The sequence below is a fragment of the Trachypithecus francoisi genome, unplaced genomic scaffold (genome assembly GCF_009764315.1).
Source record: "Trachypithecus francoisi isolate TF-2019V2 unplaced genomic scaffold, Tfra_2.0 Lachesis_group4, whole genome shotgun sequence".
Lineage (NCBI taxonomy): Eukaryota > Metazoa > Chordata > Mammalia > Primates > Cercopithecidae > Trachypithecus > Trachypithecus francoisi.
The window spans coordinates 3785883-3804721 of NW_022681469.1; the positions used below are offsets into that span (position 1 = coordinate 3785883).

The following is an 18839-nucleotide window of genomic DNA, read 5'->3' on the forward strand; positions in this document are numbered from 1 at the left end:
TCATACTTGTAATCCCAGAACTTTAGGAGGCTGAGGTAGCAGGATGTCTTGAGTTCAAGACCTACCTAGGCAACATAGTGAGACCCTGTCTCTAAAAAAAAAAAAAAAAAAATGAGCTGGTGTGGTAATGTGTGCCTGTACCTGTAGTCCAAGCTACTCAGAAGTAGAAATGGGAGGATGGCTTGAGTGTGGGAGGTTGAGGCTGCAGTGAACTGAGATAGTGCCACTGCACTCCAGCCTGGGCAACAGAGTGAGACCCTGTCTCAAAAACAAAAAAAGCACATTTTAAATGTAAAAGTAGATTGTATATGGTTTTGAAAACACAAAATACAAAAGGGAACATAAAAAAAAGTCTGTCTTGCCGTCTTTGAAAACTCTGCAGAGGACAAGAGTCCTCCCCAGGTCCTGGGCACATCGGCACTGTCTCTGTTCTAGCTGGAGGATGGCACACAGGAAGTCACTCTGCCCCTCCCAGAGAGGCTACCTGCACAGGCCTGGCTTCGGCTGTCTTCCTCCTCTGATCACAGCTGTTTTGTGTCTTGTTTAGCGTGCAGGGCCCTGATGGACGAGGTAGAGCACGACATCACCAAGGCTCGGCAGAAGAAGGCCAAGGTGGGCTCCTTCCGAATCAATCCTGATGGGACGCAGGAGAGGAGAAAGGTAGCGGAAAAGATATTATGTGCCAGTGTATAATTGCGGATATGGGCAATTACCAACCATTTATCCAAACAGCAGTTGGTCTTAATCTTCTAACCTTTCTCTTGTTCAGGGTATCAGCTCTAAATTGCTTCTGAGTCCTGGGGGACCCAAAGTAATCTTTAAGCTTGAAATTGAAGTATCTCTCTCAGCACCTAAATTTTGTGTCTCGTCAAGTCGAAAGACGTTTCGGCACTGTTCTTCATCAGAATAAAAATAGCGCGTCCATGGTTCTTGGTGAGGCCAGCAGGGGGCCCAGAAGAGGCCAAAGGGGTGGCCTAGAGATGCTCAAAGCAGAACAGCCCCCTCCTGGTACCACACTCCCTCCCCTTCCAAGATCTGCAGATTTCTAGTTGGGGGTGCAGGTTGTAAGACCCACTTTCTGGAACAGATCGGACACTTGGCTATGGGGAAAGAAGAAATGCTCTTGCACAACCTAGAGAGGGGCTCCCCCTGAGGATCAGAGGTGGTAAGTGGGGTGCTGGAAGGGATGGAGTCTAAGACACCAGGAGGGACCCATTAGGGGACACCTTCCCCTCTGAGCCCTCAGGTACTAGGTGCCCAGAACACATAAGCCAATTTCAGCATCGTTCTAAGATAAATATTAATAGAAAGGTGTTCCCCATATATCCCAACTCACTCAAAGCTAAACAGAAGTGGGTCTGGATTTCTTGCAGCTTTCTTTTGTCCTGGTGCACTGCATTTGCCTTAAATAATGCAAGCTAGGCTGTCTGTGCGGGGTCCATGTCTTCCTGGAGCTGTGTGCCCATCCAAAGAGGACAGGGCAGGAAAGGAGAGTCACCGACGGCTGCCATGGTTGAACTGTGGGGCTGTGACAGGCAGCCCTTACCGAAAGTGCCTCAGGCTTCTAATGCGCCTCAGTTATGAATGAGGGGGGAATTTCCATCCACAGGTCAGTACCTCCAACAGGAGAGTGCTGGGCCCTCAGGGGTCCCTGTTGGGTTCGTTGCCTCCCCAAAGGCACACTCAAGGATGAATCCTTCAAGAGGCATGTCTGGCAAGTCTACCAGAGGGACCCCGTGCAGGCCCACTGGCTGCTCTGCTGCAGGTCGGAAGCCTGCACCCAGGAATCTCAAGGTCCTTTGTGGTCACCTGAATGCAGGACATGTGCCCCCACAAAACCCAGAACAGTACTGGCCCCCGACATCCGGCCAGGAGCTGATTCCCACTGTCAAGCAGGGCCAGGGAAGATGTGAGTCCCTGTCTGTGTGTGCATTGTGTCCATATGTGTAGGTGTGGGGGTGTGTGCCAGCTAGCACAGCTTTGAAGATCAGTTGAGTCTCAATACTTCAATAACTTCAATCTGGGCTATCAGACCCATCATTAGTGCTCCTGGGCCAGCAGAAAGGAAGTCTTTCTCTACCGGGCCGACAAAGGAGAGCCAAGGACATGACTGCAGAGCCCTGAGGAAGGGGCTGGAAGGGAGGAGCCGGGTAGCCCTTCTTTATTGACAGCTGCTGGGCCACAGTCTTTAAGTGATTTTCAAGTCCTGACAGTGACCCTGCAGAAAGAACAGCGTCTCTGGATTACTGATGAGAACAGGGAGAATCAGGCTGAGTGGCCACAGCTCCCACAGTGGATGGAGGGCCATGCGGGGATTGGGATGGCACCAAATTGTACCTTCTACCCTCCTCGAATTCACACCTCATCCTTGAGTAATGTGACCCAGGAGTCCACGTTTGGGAGTCCTGAGCCTTTCCAGTGTGTCTAATCCCAGAATGGAATTAAATTTGCCTGCAGAAAATGGGCCACACCCTCCCCTGCTTTCTGTTGTCTTGAAGGATGTTCCACTTCACGGCGATCAAGTTGAAATAACTTTTCTGATTTTGTCAGGAACACTCAGTCTGCAAAGCAATTTGAAAGCAGTTAGACTGCTACATTCATCAGTGTGCCCAGTTGCAGCTACAAGGAGCTGGTGCTGATCTCAGGTGATCTTTCTGCCTGGGGTTCCTGCTCAGTCAGAAGTAGCCCAGGCCAGCATTACACAGAGACTTCTCTCTGCAAACATGACGCACCCTGTAGGCATGCGTGTGGGTTCCTCATGCTGGAGAACTCATCTTTAAAGCCCTCGTGTTGGGGAACGGCGTGGCCTGGCGGTGGGGGTGTGGTTCAGCAGTTCCTGCCTCTGGCTAACTCACAGCAGAGTGACCCCATCAGGTTCCACCACTCCCATGCTTCAAAGAGCTGCACCATCTTCCCCAGGAAACTTCTAGAAGGTCTCTCATCTTTCCCAGTTAGAAAACCCTTCCTTGCTGTGATTCACATTCCTGTGGCATTGTTTTCTTCTGCCAGCAGGCTACTTGGCCAAACTCGAAAGCAGGGGATCTGGCAGTGTGAAGTCAGCTCTGCCCTTGCCCCGCTTGAACTTGGATGGGGGCCAGGCTGGTGTTACTGCGGGGGCCACTCTCTTCCTCCCGCCCAGCACCTCACAGAGCCCGTGCTCAGCTTGGCCTTCGGTGAAACACAAAAGAAGGTACACAGCTGCCAAACGAGAGGGTCTCGAGCCTCCGTCATCCTGCCTGGAGAAGCCTCGAAGCCAGAGGTGTTCCCAGCCCGGTCCGGCTGGCCACAGGGTGGCAGGACACCCTGCCTGCATTTTCCTCCTTTCTGGACCTCAGTCAGGAGGGAATGAAACACTGGCCGTGTCCTCAGAGCTGAGGGTGCTGATGCCACAGGGTCCTTGGAGAGGCTGGTCCTCTGTGGGAGGGGTGAGGCGGGTTCCCCGAGAACCCGAGTTCCTAAGGGGAGCCGGGGAAGAAGCAAAGTGAGTGAGTGGCCTCTCGGCCACTGTGCAGACCCTATGTGTGCAAAGTGGCCTGTGTCCACACCGGGCTATTCTCTCCGTCTAGCCTCGGGCTGGGGTGGGTCTGGGGAGGGCAGTGTGGACAGAGGAGATGTGCAAACCAGCTTCTCTCAGGTCAGGCATCCCTTGCTTAGAAGAAGAGTCAAAGGAGGCCCCCAGAGAGTGGCAAGTGAGAGGGCTGTGGCTGCAGGCAGGCCTCTGCCCACACTGGTTCAGTCCCCGGCGTGGATGTGGGGCTTGGACAGACACAGATGAGGGCCAGGTGCCCATGAGGGTCTGTGTGTCCTCCCAGCAGTGGGCGGGTCTTTGGGTCTGGCTGCGCCGCAGGAGCCCCGGGATATGTGGGGACCCCGCTTTTTTTCTATTCTGCATACTTTGCTACTAGCCCCATTGCAGCTCAGACAGAAATCCCCCAGCCCCAGGGGTGTGCAGTGGCTCTTTCCACGTGAGGCCCAGCAGTGAGGCCCCAGCATCAGTCAGGAAGCTCAGGTGAGCCCCGAGGAGCAAGCAGAGGTCTCCACAAAGAGGATTTCCACGCCCACGTCCAGGGCTGCAGGAATCGCGCCCCCAGCCTCACCCCTGTTCTGACCTTCCTCACTTGGCTCCCTATGCCCGCCCATGGGCAAGGGGTGCCCTGACCATGGTTGGGGGGTCACTCCCTGGAGCCTGGTGACTCCCAGACCCCTAGGTCCAGGGAGCAGCTGGCAGGACCAAGCAGAACTCGCTCTCCCTCTGGCTCCCCTGACTCCCCTACCCAGCTCCGCCTTCCCTGCCTGACAGCACTCAGCCTGGCAGGGAGGGAATCAGCTCTCAGGCCCTAGGGCAGGGGTTGGGAATACTCGCCAGCGAGCATCCCACTGCACATTCCACACCGGCTTCTAGGATTTTCCCGGTAGAATTCTCTCCCCCTGCCATGGCAGCCGGCTTGCAAACGCAGCATTCATTGGCTGCCTTCCAGTAGAACTTCCCCTCCACTCCAGTGTTTCCAGAACCTTCCCGATAAACAGCCCTGGGAGAATCCCAACAAAGACAGTACTAAAAGGTCCCGTCAAGCAAAGCGTTCCCTCTGTAGGGCTGCTGTGGTTTCTGAGCACCAGGGCTGCTTACCTGCCTTTGAGTGATGGTTACAGAGGCCTGTGTGAGGCTGGAAGACTTTCCTTCCTGGGAAGGACCTCAGGGTGTGTGGCTCCATCCACACTCTACTCCTGGCCAGCGAGGCAGCAAGACTCTCGAGGAAGGGTGCTCCAGCTTCCCTTGAGTTAGACAGAGCAAGACCCACTGGACAGTCGCCCCACACTCAGCAGACTGGGGGTGCTCTGGGGAGCCTCAAAGCCAGGCCCGGTTGGCCTCCCTTCCCATCATCTGAGGCTGACCCTCCAAGCAGGCTAGAAGGGAGAAAGGTGCGGGTCGTATGGTGCGGATTAGAAAATAATGCATGTTATTCTAATCAACATCATTCTCAAGCTAGCTCAGAAGCCTTCAATGTTATCAACTTTATGGGACAGCCTGTAAAAGTACAGAGGACGGAAGCTGTTTAGTAATACATGATGTACATAGATCTCAGCTCCTGGGGATTGATTGCCTTGCTCCATTGGAAACCTTCTCCCTAGTCAAGGATTTTAGTGCTGTTCTCCTTGAGAAACGAAATTCACGTGCCCCATCTTGCTCGATGTTCGTGATATCCAGGGAGCACGTGCTCCGCTCACAGAGGTCTCTGTCTTCAGAACAGCAGGAACGGCGAGGCTCTGCGGGGGAGTGCTCACTAAAGTCGAGAGTTCAGAGAGCTGCCTCCTCGGGCCCCAGGCTGTTGGTGACAGGTGGGAGACCACCCCCGCTGCCACAGTAGGTGGGATGTCTTCACTTGATAGCTCCTCAGCACTGGCACAAAGCCTCATCTGTTCAGCAAAATGCAGCCAGCATCTCAGCACTGCGGTTATTTCCCTATTATTTATTTATTTATTTATTAAACGGATTGGATTAATGGCACTTTTTCCTAAAACAGAGCAACACAGCACAAGACAATTTGGAGGCAGTTACTTCACATTTGCTTACCCGCCTCCTCTCCCAGTGATGAAAGGCCGGCCTCCTGAATGAGGGTACGCACGCACTGCTGCTCTCAGGGGGGCACCCAGGGTCGGGGGGCACCCAGGGTCAGGGAGCTGCAGTCGAGGGGCTCACATTTGCTTTTAGATTTTGAGCCTCCGAACTCCAGTCACTGGATTCAGGATCACCAGCACAAGGTGTGTGTTACCCATAGGGACCCAGGAAATGTGTGTTCACCGAGGGTATCGTAAACGATGAAGCAGAGCTCAGGGGCATCCTCTGCCTCTGCTGAGTGTGAGAGCAAGGCCTCGCTCTCTACGAAACTCGGAAAGTTCAATCAGAAAGCACCAACAGCAGCAGAAACCCGATATTGGCCTTGTCCTCACTGCTGCTGTTGGTGCTTTCTGATTGAACTTTCCAAGGCCAATATCGGGTTTGCACCAACGCCTCATGCTTCTTTAACTGAAGTTTTAAAAACAACTGTGGGAAGTAAACAGGGCCGCTGTAATTAACTTCATTTTAGAAATGCAGATGAGGCCCAGAAAGCTTTAGTGACTCACTTAATTTTGACAAATTAGTATTAATTGAATTTGCTGATAAGTTAATTTAGACAAATTCCAATACCAAATGGTATTAGCGCTAGGATGAGGAGAACGAGACCCCAACGCATGGTGCTTTGGCAAGCTGAGCACTTGAATTAAAGCACGTTGGAAGCCCTTTGACGTTTTCCCAGAATCCTGAACTTTCTAACCTTGTTTCCTCCTCCAGCCCCCAAGTGCAGAGACACTCTCCCTGGAATATCCTTATCCGACTTAGGAAACTTCTTTCCAAAAGAAATAGAATTGTCAAGATCTCTTCCCGAGGAATTTGATCAAATAATCAGGAAAGATCTAGCCACCAGAGGAGAGAAAAGCCTAAAGGTCGCCGCCACCCCCAGACAGACTTTTCGTCTGTTCTTCTGAGGGCAGCTCGAAGTGATGACCTGGGAGGCTTTGTCACATAAGAAGAAAATCTTTGTTCACGGTGCAGTTCTACCCCTCACCTTCCCGTAACTTGTTGGTCCTAGTCAGTTTCCTAAGAGAATCATTGATAAGATAATATCTGCCTCCTGGATCCATTCATTTCTCCTAAGAATCACTGACTATCCCTCTAAAATGGCCCACGGCCCCCCACTTCCTTCTCCTCCATGAAAAGGATATTTAAGTCTTAACCATCTTGCCCTTGTTGGAGTCTTATATTTCATATGGCTCCCATGCTAACACCCATTAATGTTTGTCTGCTTTTTTCCCCTATTAATCTGTTTTTCAGTCATTTCAACAAACCTTCACAGGGAGCAGAAGGGAAGCTTTCCCTCTACCCCCACACTATTGACAGAGCTACCCCATCCCGTTAGGTACTACGAAACAGCAGGGCACTATAACATCCTGGAGCTGTGCAGTGCGCAACCTGCACAACTGTACATGGACAAAATGAGAGGGCAGGCTATTCTAACAGGCCAGTCAGGAGGTGCAGGGGGATTCAGTCCATCAGCAATTTTCCTACTCACTAGAGGGCCATGAAATCTCTGTAGTGGCATACAAGAATGTAGAAATATATATTAAATATCAGAGTACATCTTATATAAAAGGAAAGTATGTTTTGTGACACTTTATATAATGAGTTTTGGTGTAAGAAGTGGGTCATGTCCAAAAAATTGAAAGCTACTATAGCAGATGGCTGTCCCCAGCATGATACAGTAGCCTAAAGGTATTTCATTTGGGAAGATTATTAATACCCAAACAATGCTGCAACAATTCCTGACTCCTTCTGCAGAAAGAAAATCAGAACATCTCTGAATCCTGATATTACAGCAGTGACAGCTTTGGTTTAGCGGCCTACGCTTTCTATGGACCAAGGAACCACAGCTGGGCAGGGTGGGGAGGGGGACAAAGAAAGGTGCCCGAAGCCGGCTCCTGGACCCTGGTGGCAGCAGCCTTGGGGCTCAAATTCCTACTGATGTGCACCGGCACTGGTCTCCTTTGGATCAGCACTCCGGGTCTATGTGTGGTGTGGACTAGGGGAGGAATTCTTCCCCGATAGGAGCTTACACTCTGACCCAGGGACCTCAGCAGCCACCAGTGTGAACGCCACATCTTAGAGAGTGAAGGATGAGTGGTGTGGGGTGGGCAGGAAGTGAACAGGAGGGGGCGCGAGTCAGCCCACAGCGGTGCTCAGAGCAGAAAAGTGAGCAGCTTTGCATGGGATCTCTTTTTTAACAAGGAGGACATTTGTCCAGCAACCCTGACCCCCAGCCCCCAGAACTCCCCCTCATATCTTATGGGTCAGGAGGGCCTCTAACGCCTGTGGCTAGACCAACTGCAGGGCAAGTGGGGCATCTGCAGACGTCCCTCAGATCAGTCCAGACCCAAGCTTGGGTCCTTGTGGGGGCGTGACCTGTCCTGGGCACGTGAGCAGGGGCAGAGTCTGGGATTAGCAGGAAGGGGGTGGGAGGGCTCTTTGGTGGGCGGTCCCCAGATCTTCCACAGTTCAGGGTCACACGCGGGCGAAGGCAGAGAGCTCAGAAGACAGTGAGACCAGCCTGCAGGGTCCCCAGTGTCTGAAAATTAGGTTGGTGGCAACAGTCCCTAGTACTTACTTGCATTTTCTTGCAAGCACAAGAGAAAGGGATGGTGTGCAGATGGGCAGCAGGGCCGGAGGCCACACTTAGCAACCAGGAGTTTAAGGGACCACCCCTAAATTGTTTTGCAAGGTTTGTTGGCCTATGGATGCCACTGTAATAAGTAAATTACTTCAGCAACAGTTGAGAAAGATGATGGTGCAAGAAAATGTTGTCACAGGAACCTGTAAATTGCCATGTGAAAAAATCAGAAGGGTATTTTCTGTTATTAAGTGCAAAAAAGAGGTTATTAACCTGCACATACTGGTGCCCTCTTACATGTCTGTGTCTGTTTGCGGCAGGAGGGAGCCTCAGGAAATACACTGCAGTAGTCACAGTTCCTGCCTCTCAGTGTTACTCCTGAGCTTCTTTCTTTCTTTGTGTATCTTTTAAAATTTTGTCTATAATAAACATATTACTTATGAAATTTTAAAACACAAAGTTTTGAAGTTGTTGTTTTTAGAAATCAAAAGAATTCCATGATAATGTAGAAATTCCTATTCTAAAAAGTAGCATTGTTCTTAATAAGATGGAAAGCGATGCACAGACACATGATTTTGTTTCGTTTAAAATATTCAACAGAGGCTGGACGCCGTGGCTTGCACCTGTAATCCTGGCACTTTGGGAGGCCAAGGCGGGTGGATCACTTGAGGTCAGGAGTTTGAGATCAGCCTGGGCAACAGATGAAACCCCGTCTCTACTAAAAATACACACAAAAAAGTAGTCTGGTGTGATGGCACATGCCTGTAGCCCCAGCTACTTGGGAGGCTGAGGCAGGAGAATCGCTTGAATCTGGGAGGCAGAGGTTGCAGTGAGCCAAGATCGTGCCACTGCTCTCCAGCCTGGGCAACAAGAGCGAAACCCCATCCCAAACAAACAAACAAACACACAAACAAACAAAAACCACAGAAAGCTGTGATGTGGCCCTCACTTGATTTGTCCAGCTTCATTCCTGGTGGTGTCACTGGCCCTGGAGCAGCCTCAGGAACTGATGCAATGCTCTATTTTTGCTCCTTGCATGTGTCCTTTGATGCTTTGAGAGTCCTCGGAAGGAGGGACTGGAGGGGAGGCAGCTTCCCCCTTTATCTCTGCTGCTACTCTCTCTTCTTTCCATAACTCTCATTGGCCAAGGACTTGCTCTTCTGAGACACGTGGGTCTCATCTCTCAGCCATGTAGAGGACATGAGCAGATGTTAGCATGCTGAGTAATAAATAGCCCTGGCTCCTTTACTTACAGTCCTCATGTTCCTTTCCTCTCAAAGAAGAGCAAGAAGCATGAACAGATGGATGCTCTGGTCCTTGTGTCCCTAGGACTCAGGGTTGTATACATTTTTAATTTGTTTTGTGGCTTTGATTGTGTACCGTCTTCTATTTTATTTCTTTTTTATCTTGTTTAAAGAGAGAAACACCATCACTCATTTTTGTTTAAATTGCTGGCATCATTCTTTACTGAGTGTGTTTGTCAGGATAGTTTAAGAACCATAACATGGCCTAGTGTCAGTGTGGATTGCCACGAGAGTTGAGAGTTGACTTCTTGCTTATGTTGTAGTCTAGTGTCAGTTGGCAGGGGGCTCTGCTCCACTTGGTCATTCAGGGACCCAGGCTCTTCTGTCTTGTGGCTCCTCCTCCTGTAAGCCCCAGAGTCCTCTTCATCCAGCAGGTGGATGGGGAGAGAGAGCATGGAGGATTCTGTGGGAAATGTTTACAGGCAGGGCTAACAATAAGGGGCCTTGCTTCTACCCACATTCCATGGCTGGGACTCCAGCACATGTCCTCACTTAGTTGGAAGAGGGGCTGGAAACAGTTGAGCTGTGTCCAGGAGGAGGATAAAGTGGAGTGTGGTGACCATACAGCAGGTTACTGGTCACTGGAGAGAAGCCTGGTAGCATGGGACAAAGAAAGACACCTCAGTATGGCTCTGGATGCATTTGGTGACCTGAGAAGTTTCCTGAAATCTGTAACTATAGGTTTCAAGCACAGAGCAGCCCGTAGGCTTGCTAACCTCCCAGTACTGCAGAAATAACCAGCCCCACCCAGGACTTGTCTGCTGCAGTGGGTGATCAGTTGTCCACAGTCTCCCCTTCCCTGGGGACTTCACTCCATGTGACCACAGGTAATGCTGCAAGTCCCTGTTTTGCCACTGCATGCCATGGATTTACAGCATGCCATTTCAAATGGCACCTGGACCCCACTGCCTCTGACCCTTCCAGGTGAGGCCAGCCCAGCCCAGAATCTCATCCTGGAGGGTTTACTACCTACAGCCAAATTTTGCACCAAATAATATACCTGCCAGCCTCCAGTTGCAAATCTCAGAAACACTTGAGCTCTTTTAAATGGAAAGGAACTTACCTGCCTCTTCATATCACAACACCCTCCCCATACTGATTCCCATGAGAAGATGTTGTAGACTTCTCCAGAAAATCCCGACGACTGTAGACCGTGCTTACCAGAGAACAGCAGAATCGGTGAGAAGTCGGGCTCTCCATCCACCACCTTCCAAATCACAGAGGAATGCATCCAATGACATGGCCCCAATCCTATAGAGCCCTCCAGCTGCAAATGAGTCTTGGAAGTGTAGGGTTTTGCTTTCCAGCCTCTGCAGCCCCGTGGAAGGCAGGATGGGCCCTGAATGTCACCTCCCTATTCGAAACCCTCTAGGATTAAATCAGGCCCCGTCTGTAGGCAAGGAAGGGAGAAGGGGTTTTGGGGAGGCAGCTGGTTGGACCTGTCTCATGGTATGTGCTCTGCTCATTCCCGGCTTCCTTCATGTCCTTCAGTAAAGCTTTTCTGTCTTATTCCTGTGGATTCTGTACATTTCTTGAGTGTATCCTTATGCCTTATGTGTTTGGCTGCCATTGTGCCTGAGTGTGTGCACCTGTAAGCTCTTGGCTTCTCCCATCTCTGGATCATGATTCATCTGCAGTTGAAATGCTCCCTTCCTCCTCTCCCAAGTGATCAAACATTAGCAGAGAGAAGCCTCTCCCCTGAAGCTTCTGCTGCTGGTCCAGCACAGCTCACCTTCCTGGAGGCAGGGCACATGGGAACAGCTGGCATTAATAGTCCGTGATGATTGGAGCCCTGGCACCAATGCTGGGTCCATCCCAGAAGTGCTTACATGCTGACCGGGCACAAAGGCAGGAGCCCCACAAATGTTGGATTTGGCATTAGGGAATTGGGGATGCAGGGGTGTTTTGCCACTTGTTTGTTTTTGAGCGGAGCCTTCTCCCTGCCCTTTGCAATGTGCTGCACATCCAGCCGCCTTTTCTGCTGAACACAGAACTGCTCTCACATCAGCCAGGTCACCACTGGGCTGTCTCAACCTCCCTTTCCCCAAGCTGAGGTCCTGTGCCCACCAGAGCCAGAGAACCACCCACCTCCTCAGTCATATCCTCCCAGGAAGATAGGTGATGCCCTCCAGTGTCCCTTGCCCATAGACACTGGGCCGAGGCCGAGCTCTGACTCCCCAGCCTGATCTTTCCTGCCCGGGAGCTGCCCAGTGCCCACTCCCTCAGTGCCCAGAAAGCCCTGTGCTCTGCATGTTAGTTGTGGCCTGACTGTGGCCTTCACTAGAGGCTGGCATCCCATCAGGTTCCAGTCTCCACGCCAGCCCCTTGCTGCTGTAGGGGCAGTAGGGGGCGTTCAGGACCCAATTCTATGAACTGCCCAGACCTGCCACCAGGGCTGCCTGGCTCAGTGCAGTTGGCCACCCCCCGACGCTGTGAGTGGAGCAGGCTGAGACAGTGGCCCCTGCCTGCGGCCCATTCGCCTTCCTGATCAGCCCCGCATGCTAAGGTCTGACGTCATCAGAAAGGCCAGGGTGGAAATTCAAACCTGGGGGAACAGGAGCAAGTGTTTGCATCATGTGTGTGTGTCTGTGTGCACACATGCAAGTGCACATGTGTGTTTGTGTCTGTGCACGTGTGTACACGTGCCTGTGTGTCTATGCATGCATGGTGTGTGTGCACATGTGTGTGCATACGTGTGTGCACGTGTGTGTGCATGTGTGTGTGTCTGTGTGCATGCACGGGAAGGCGTGGAGCAGCTATGTGGCTGGCAGCCTATCTGGGCACCAGAGGAGGCACTTGAGGCCATCAGGAGACTGTGCCTGGGTCAGGGGAAAGGAAAGGCAGCTTCTCCTGCTTCCCGGTTTTGGGGCCCCTAACCCGCTGGCCTGGGCAGTGCACACACAGGCGGGCATCGTCAGTGTCCTGGGGGGTCGCAGTGCTCTTCCCGGCGGGGCCAGCAGGGGGACCTTTCCCCCCGGGCTTCCAGGCCTCGGGCCGCCACCCCAACAAGGGGTTAACACCCCCTCCCCCTCTCAAACCTCAGGGATTAAAAATTCATGCCGTCCCCAGGGGATCTGGGGAGGAGGATGGGATGTGGGGAGGAGGAGGGGATGTGGGGGACACAAAATTAAAAGGGAAAGAGATTATTTTTAATCCTCTTGGTGGGTGCTGAGACAATGCCGGGAGAGCAAAGCCGCCGAGAGTCTGTCCGGTTAGAGCCAGGCATGAAGGACGGACTGTACCACAGGGAGCAGGTAATTACCAACTGCACGTCTTTCTGAGTCTCCATAAGAAATTCGCCTTAATCCCATAGCTATTGCTTCCCCGGTCAGAGGCGCTCAGATTTTCATCATGCTCGGCGCCGCGGACGAGTGGAATTCACATTTGATACCCACTTTGCCCCTCGGGGCTTTCACGCGGGACCAGGATGGAGCGAAGCGGTGGACCCTGCTGGTACCGCGGGACTTCCCACGCACTGGGTGGCGGAGCTGGCCCCGCTCTGCGCTGGCCAGAGCGTCCGCCTCTCTGCCATTCTGAGGGGCGCCCTGCACGCGTGGGGACGTGGGTGTGCACGCCTCACTTGGCCGTGGGCTTAAACACGTTAACTTTGCGTGGAGAGCCGTCGGGAATGAGGCACAAGCTCGTTATGTTTCCCCTCCCTCTCTGGCGAACCGGCGTGTTCCGAGCCGGAATATCCGAGCAGACTCACTGATGTGCCAAGTTTTACAGTGTCAGACCCTGAAGGAGAGGTGCCTGGCGCTTTCCTCCCTCCAGCCGTTCCTGTCGGGCGCCGCCTGGGTTTGGAGGGTGAGCAAGGCCGCGCCGTTTGGGAGGCGCTGTTTCTGCGGCTGCCTGTGTGGTGTGAGCCACACGCAGGTTCTCACTCTAGGGCTTATGCTTGGTTACTCTAACTGCAACAGAAGATTCTCAAGTGATGGGCAGAGCTTGTATCTGTTAGAAGGACACTGAGTGGGTATCGATTTGGGATTCTTTTGGTTGTAATACCGGTAAAGGAGAAATGAGCACATTTTGTTTTCTGACTGTAGACTCAGACAGGTGGTGTGTGAGGGCATGCATTTTCCTGATTGATGAGATGAACTTTGTCCGTCGTGTTTCCCAGGGGCTCCCAACACGCATGGCCAGGAGACGGTGAGGCACAAGCACGTGTGTGTGGCAGACCCAACTCTATGAGCGGGGCAGTTTTTCCATTGTAATAATATGGGAAGACATTGTAGAGGTATTATGGGATTTTAGAATTCAAGTTCTTTTCAGCTGGATTTGATTGAAAAAAACTTCTCAGCAACATATTTTCAGAGGAGGTGGTAGGAACCATAAAATACAGCAGTGGGTCATCTGGGGTCCTCCTTGTAAAGAGCTGGAGAATGCTGTCCAAGAACAGTTGAGAAAGGCAGTGACCTACAGGGAGATACAGAGCCTGCAGGGACACACAGAGACACAGCCCCCCTCTGGCAGCAGAACCCACGAAGCTAGCTTTGTCATCCATCAGCTGTAAAACCAATCACGCTGAATTTTCAGAACCAATTTTTCCTCTCTAAATTTTAGTATCATTTTAATTTATGAAGTATCCTCCTAGACATTGATCTCTGCAAAATCTTATGTATCAGTTTGAGCAGATGTTGACGCATATCCTCTTTATTTGCTCAAGCTGTCAGTGTGGAATCCAGGTGGGTCTCGTTCTCACACTTTAACCCAATCCATGCAGGGAGAGTGACAGTGCACACAGCAAGGGCCACTCATCTTGCTCAGGGCTTCTTGCTGTTGCTTTCGGGCTGACAGTGGCCAGAGGCCCAGGGCTTAGGTCGTTCTAGGGAACTGGTGAATCAAAACAAGCCATCTCCCCACTTCTGAGGCACCACCCCGGAGCTCTGTCCAGGCTCTCTCTTAGGCCGGCACCCATTGGGCCTGACATTCTTGCTGGGATTCCCTGTTTGCTGTCTGCCTGGTGTGACTGTGTGAAGCTGAATGCAGAGAAAGCTCCCAGAGGGTCAACAGGGCGGGTCTTAGGAAACAGAAGTACAAATAAGGAATTATCCCCTCTCTGAATGCTGGCTGTGTCACCGTGGGCACAGCCCCATTTGACAGGGAAGTGCCGATATCCTAAGCTGCAGAGAGAGGAAGAGAAGGACACGCTTTGAGCAGACTATAAATCAGGGCTGGCTGGTTGAAGGCTTGGTGGTGTCCAACACCAGACTGCGCCGTCCAGACACTGTTTTAAAACTTCTAAGCTGGTTATTGAAGCCTCTCGAACTTAAATGTCATAGCTAGCCTAATTATCTACAGGTTATTTAGAGTCCATTTCTTGAATTTCTGTTTCTAAAAACATCAACATTTAGCACAGAAGGCAATTATTTGCCAAGAATTTTGGCATAGTATGAGCCCAAATTTTCCTTTTAAAAAAGGCTTTCTGGAATGAGAAGCCTGTTAACACCTAGAAGAAAGGGTGAACGGTCACGCAGTTTGCAGCATCGGATCTCAGTCGAGGCCTGAGGACGCAGGGCACGCGTGCCTGTGGGAACTAGGCGGGTTGTGTCTGGGGACAGTCAGATTGGTTCTGGGCTCAGTTTATAGACAAGGATATCAAGTCAAACTGCACAAAGGGTTCCACCTGAACAAAACTATGTGGAAGGCCAAGACAGGGAGACCATCAGACTGGAGAGCAGAGAGCCTTTATCTCAGCAGAATGACTGAGCCCAAGTTTCTACTTTTGGAGATAGGTTCTATGCCAGTGGTTCTCAACTGGGGATGGTTTTGTTCCCCAAGGGACATTTGGCAGTGACTGGAGACATTTCTGGTTTTCACAACTGGAGGGGAGGAGAGGCTCCTGGTATGCAGCGGGTGGGGGCAGGGGTGCCGCTCAGCACCATAGTGCACAGGGCGGCCCCACGACACAGCATCACTGGGTCCCCCACGACAGTAGTGCCGAGGGTGGAGAAACCCTGTTCTATAAAAGTCCGGAATTTTCTTCACTCAAATCCAGCTGCCAATGTTTAAAGAAAGTTGTGGGGTTGTAACCATATAAAGAATGATCTAAGCCTGCCTGGCCTTAGGCAGTGGTTCACACCTATAATTCCTGCACTTTGGGAGGCTAAGGTGGGAGGATCGCCTGAGGCCAGGAGTTCAAGACCCCTGGGCAACATAGCAAGACCCCAGTTGTAAAAAACTTTCTTAAAAAAATATAGCTGGGTATGGTGGTACACATCTGTAGTCCTAGCTACTTGGGCAGGTGCAGGGGTTGTGGAGGGGAGAGGGGCTGAGGGAGGAAGATTGCTTGGGCCCAGGAGTTTAAGGCTATAGTAAGCTATAATTGTACCACTGTACTCCAGCCTGGGTAACAAAGTGAGACTCTGTCTCCAAAAAAAAAAAAAAAAAAACACCAAAAACAAAACAAAACAAAACAAAGCAAACCCTGCTGGTGATGTGTGTTTATTTCCATTTAAAAACCTTTGGTGCCAGTTGTGGACCTCTGACTATAGTTAGGGCCAGTGTGGAGAGAGAGACACATCAGCAGGACAGGAAGAGGCTAAGGTGGTTGTGGAACTATGCCCCAACTCCAGTGAAGCAGTGCACTGGATTGAACAGTGCCCCCCAAATTTGCATCCACTCAGAAACTTGAAGTGTGGGCCGGACACAGTGGGTCACGCCTGTAATACCAGCATTTTGGGAGGCTGAGGCGGGTGGATCACTTGAGGTTGGGAGTTCGAGACCAGCCTGGCCAACATGGTAAAACCGGTTTCTACTAAAAATACAATAAATTAGCTGGGCGTGGTGGCGGGCGCCCGTAATCCCAGCTACTCCGGAGGCTGAGGCATGAGAATCGCTTGAGCCAGGGAGGCAGAGGTTGCAGTGAGCCGAGATTGTACCACTGCACTCCAGCTTGTGCGACAGAATGAGACTCTGTCTCAAAAAATAAAAAAAAATTTAAAAAAAAAGAAAAGAAACTTGAAGGGTGACCTTATTTGGAAATAGAACCTTTGTAGATGTCAGTTAAGATGAGGTCATACTGGAGCAGGGTAGGGTGGGGCAGGGCCTAATCCAGTGACCAGCATCCTCATAAGAAGATAAGATGGAGACACAAAGACACACACCGGGGAGAATGCCAAGGGCCCTGGGAGGCAGAGGTGCAGTGATGCGTCCATAAACCAAGGAATGTCGAGGGTTGCCAGCAGCCACCGGAACTATGAAGAGGGAAGGAAGGACCCTTCCCTGAGCCTGCAGGGAGGTCACGGCCCTGCTGGTGCCTCAGTCTTGGCTGCCTGACCTCCAGAGCTGTGAGAGTGAATTTTTGTTGTTTCAAGGCCCTAGCGTGGGACACTTTGTTACAGCAGGTTAGGAAACAAACACAGGCCAGAGGTGTCTGAAGCTGTGATGGGTGAGGGTGATGGCGGAAGGACCCAGCCACATGGAAGGTTGGAGGCTCAGGGCCTCCAATGTGGATCAAGATTTCGTGTAGAACGTCAGACTTCTGGGTGTCTCATGAAAGACTGGGAAACAGCCACTCCCAGCCTCTGGCTACTCACCAGGAGCCGACAGTGCAGTTTCCCTCCTGGGGTCTTCAACACCTCCAGGTTCTGAAGCCCAGAATACTCATGGCTGGGACAAAGTTGTTTTTTCTTAGGTGGAGAAGCCTTGTCTATAACTAGGTCTCTAACAGAACAGGGAAGTGCAGGAAGAACAAGATGGCCGTGCTTCAAAGAAGATGGGAATCTCTGATGCTTTGTAGCAGTGGAGACAGTGTCCTGTTCTTCAGCTGGCCCTGGAGAGCCACAACCTTGCTGTCCTGCCTGTGCAGGGCCAGGGGTCCGGCTGACGTTTCTGAGTGCCACCGTCTACCCACCCACCCTCTGCTGGACTTGAACTTCCCTTCTCTCCAGTTGGAATGAAGAAGTGATCCCAGCTTGACCTCCACATTGGCAGCAGCTGATCCCCCCACGACGTAGCTTAACCTGGGCCAGAGAAGGGAGAGTGACAATGACCGAGAGCCAGCATTGTCAGAGCTCTGTGAACACACTTGCCCGGGAATGGGCGAGTCTGGGCTCCTGGGCCCGCCCACCACAGTCCTACACAGCCAAGAAGACCAATTTAAAGCAATGAGAGAGAGAGCTGGCGAGGATAGGGCTCCGGTGGAGAGATTTTAATTTTATATTAAAAGGGGTCTTATTCTCCTGCCCATTGTTGAAGTCAAGTCAAAGTTAATTAGGCTCTTTGGGTCCTTCTCATGTCCTTTTTCCTGAACTTTCTGAACACATCAGAGGAAAGGAGCCCTCTCCAGCCACATGGAGGCTGGGGATGCGTGTTCGGGAGAGCTCTGCTGTCCCTTCTCTATGAAAATGCAGGATTAATGCTCATTTCTAATATTTGAGGGGGTTCCTGAGGTCCACTAATAAGCTCATCTATTTAGCAAAGGAGCTCTCAAGCTGCCCGAAGCTTTGGGGAAGGAGCCTGAACTCCTTTGGGGCCACCAGGGCACGCCTCAGGAGAGCCTCCTGGAGATCCCTGCACTGGCCCAGCAGTGGCCAGGACCCCTGTGTGTGGCTTTCCAGGCCTCGTGCAAATCAGGTAGGCCAAATACTCCCCTGTCTGGTGACTCTATGTGGGTTTTCAAATATTCCTTTGTTAAAAATGTTAAGGGCAGCTGCCGTGGCTCACCCCTCCCTATAATCCTAGCACTTTGGGAGGCCAAGGTGGGAGGATAGCTTGAACTCAGGATTTTGAGACCAGCCTGGGCAACACAGGGAGATCCTGTCTCTACAAAAATAAAAAAAAATAAAAAATAAAAATAAAAATAAAAATTAGCAGGGTGTGGCGGCGTGTACTTGTGGTCTCAGTTACTCAGGAGGCTGAGGAGGGAGGATCACCTAAGCCCAAGAGGGCGAGGCTGCAATGAGCTGTGTGATTGCACCACTGCACTCTAGCCTGGGTGACAGTAAGACCTTGCCTCAGTAGTGGGATGGCTGGGTCATATGGTACATCTAGTTCTAGATCCTTGAGGAATTGCCATACTGTTTTCCATAATGATTGAACTAGTTTACGTCATGCACATGTACCCTAGAACTTAAAGTATAATAAAAAAATAAATAAATAAATTAAAAAAAAAAAGACCTTGCCTCAAAAACAAACAAAAAAAATTAATTATCAAAATAACACAAGATGATTTGAGCAAGAGATAAGAGAAAAGACGCATATCTACCTCCCAACCCTGCTCCATTCCCATTGAAGTCAAGAGCCTCGCCCTTGCCAACACTGCACTCGCTCAGACACCAGGCAGCAGCTATGCAGGTTTTTGGCTTCAATGTTTTAAAATAATAGTGAAATC

The 18839-nt window shown here is 51.2% G+C and overlaps 1 protein-coding gene across 3 annotated transcripts in view; it reads left to right on the top strand.

The window, feature by feature from the left end:
- Positions 1 to 18839, top strand: part of CNPY1 (canopy FGF signaling regulator 1) — a 93963-nt gene that overhangs the window by 47813 nt on the left and 27311 nt on the right. For 2 of the 3 annotated variants that reach the window (XM_033193064.1, XM_033193062.1), the window contains exon 1: positions 12626 to 12759. In XM_033193064.1, coding sequence (XP_033048955.1) covers positions 12682 to 12759 — 78 coding nt within the window. In that variant the 5' untranslated portion in view covers positions 12626 to 12681. Of the gene's footprint in view, positions 1 to 547; positions 661 to 12625; positions 12760 to 18839 lie in introns of those variants that run through there. The other variant, XM_033193063.1, reaches the window with a different exon arrangement.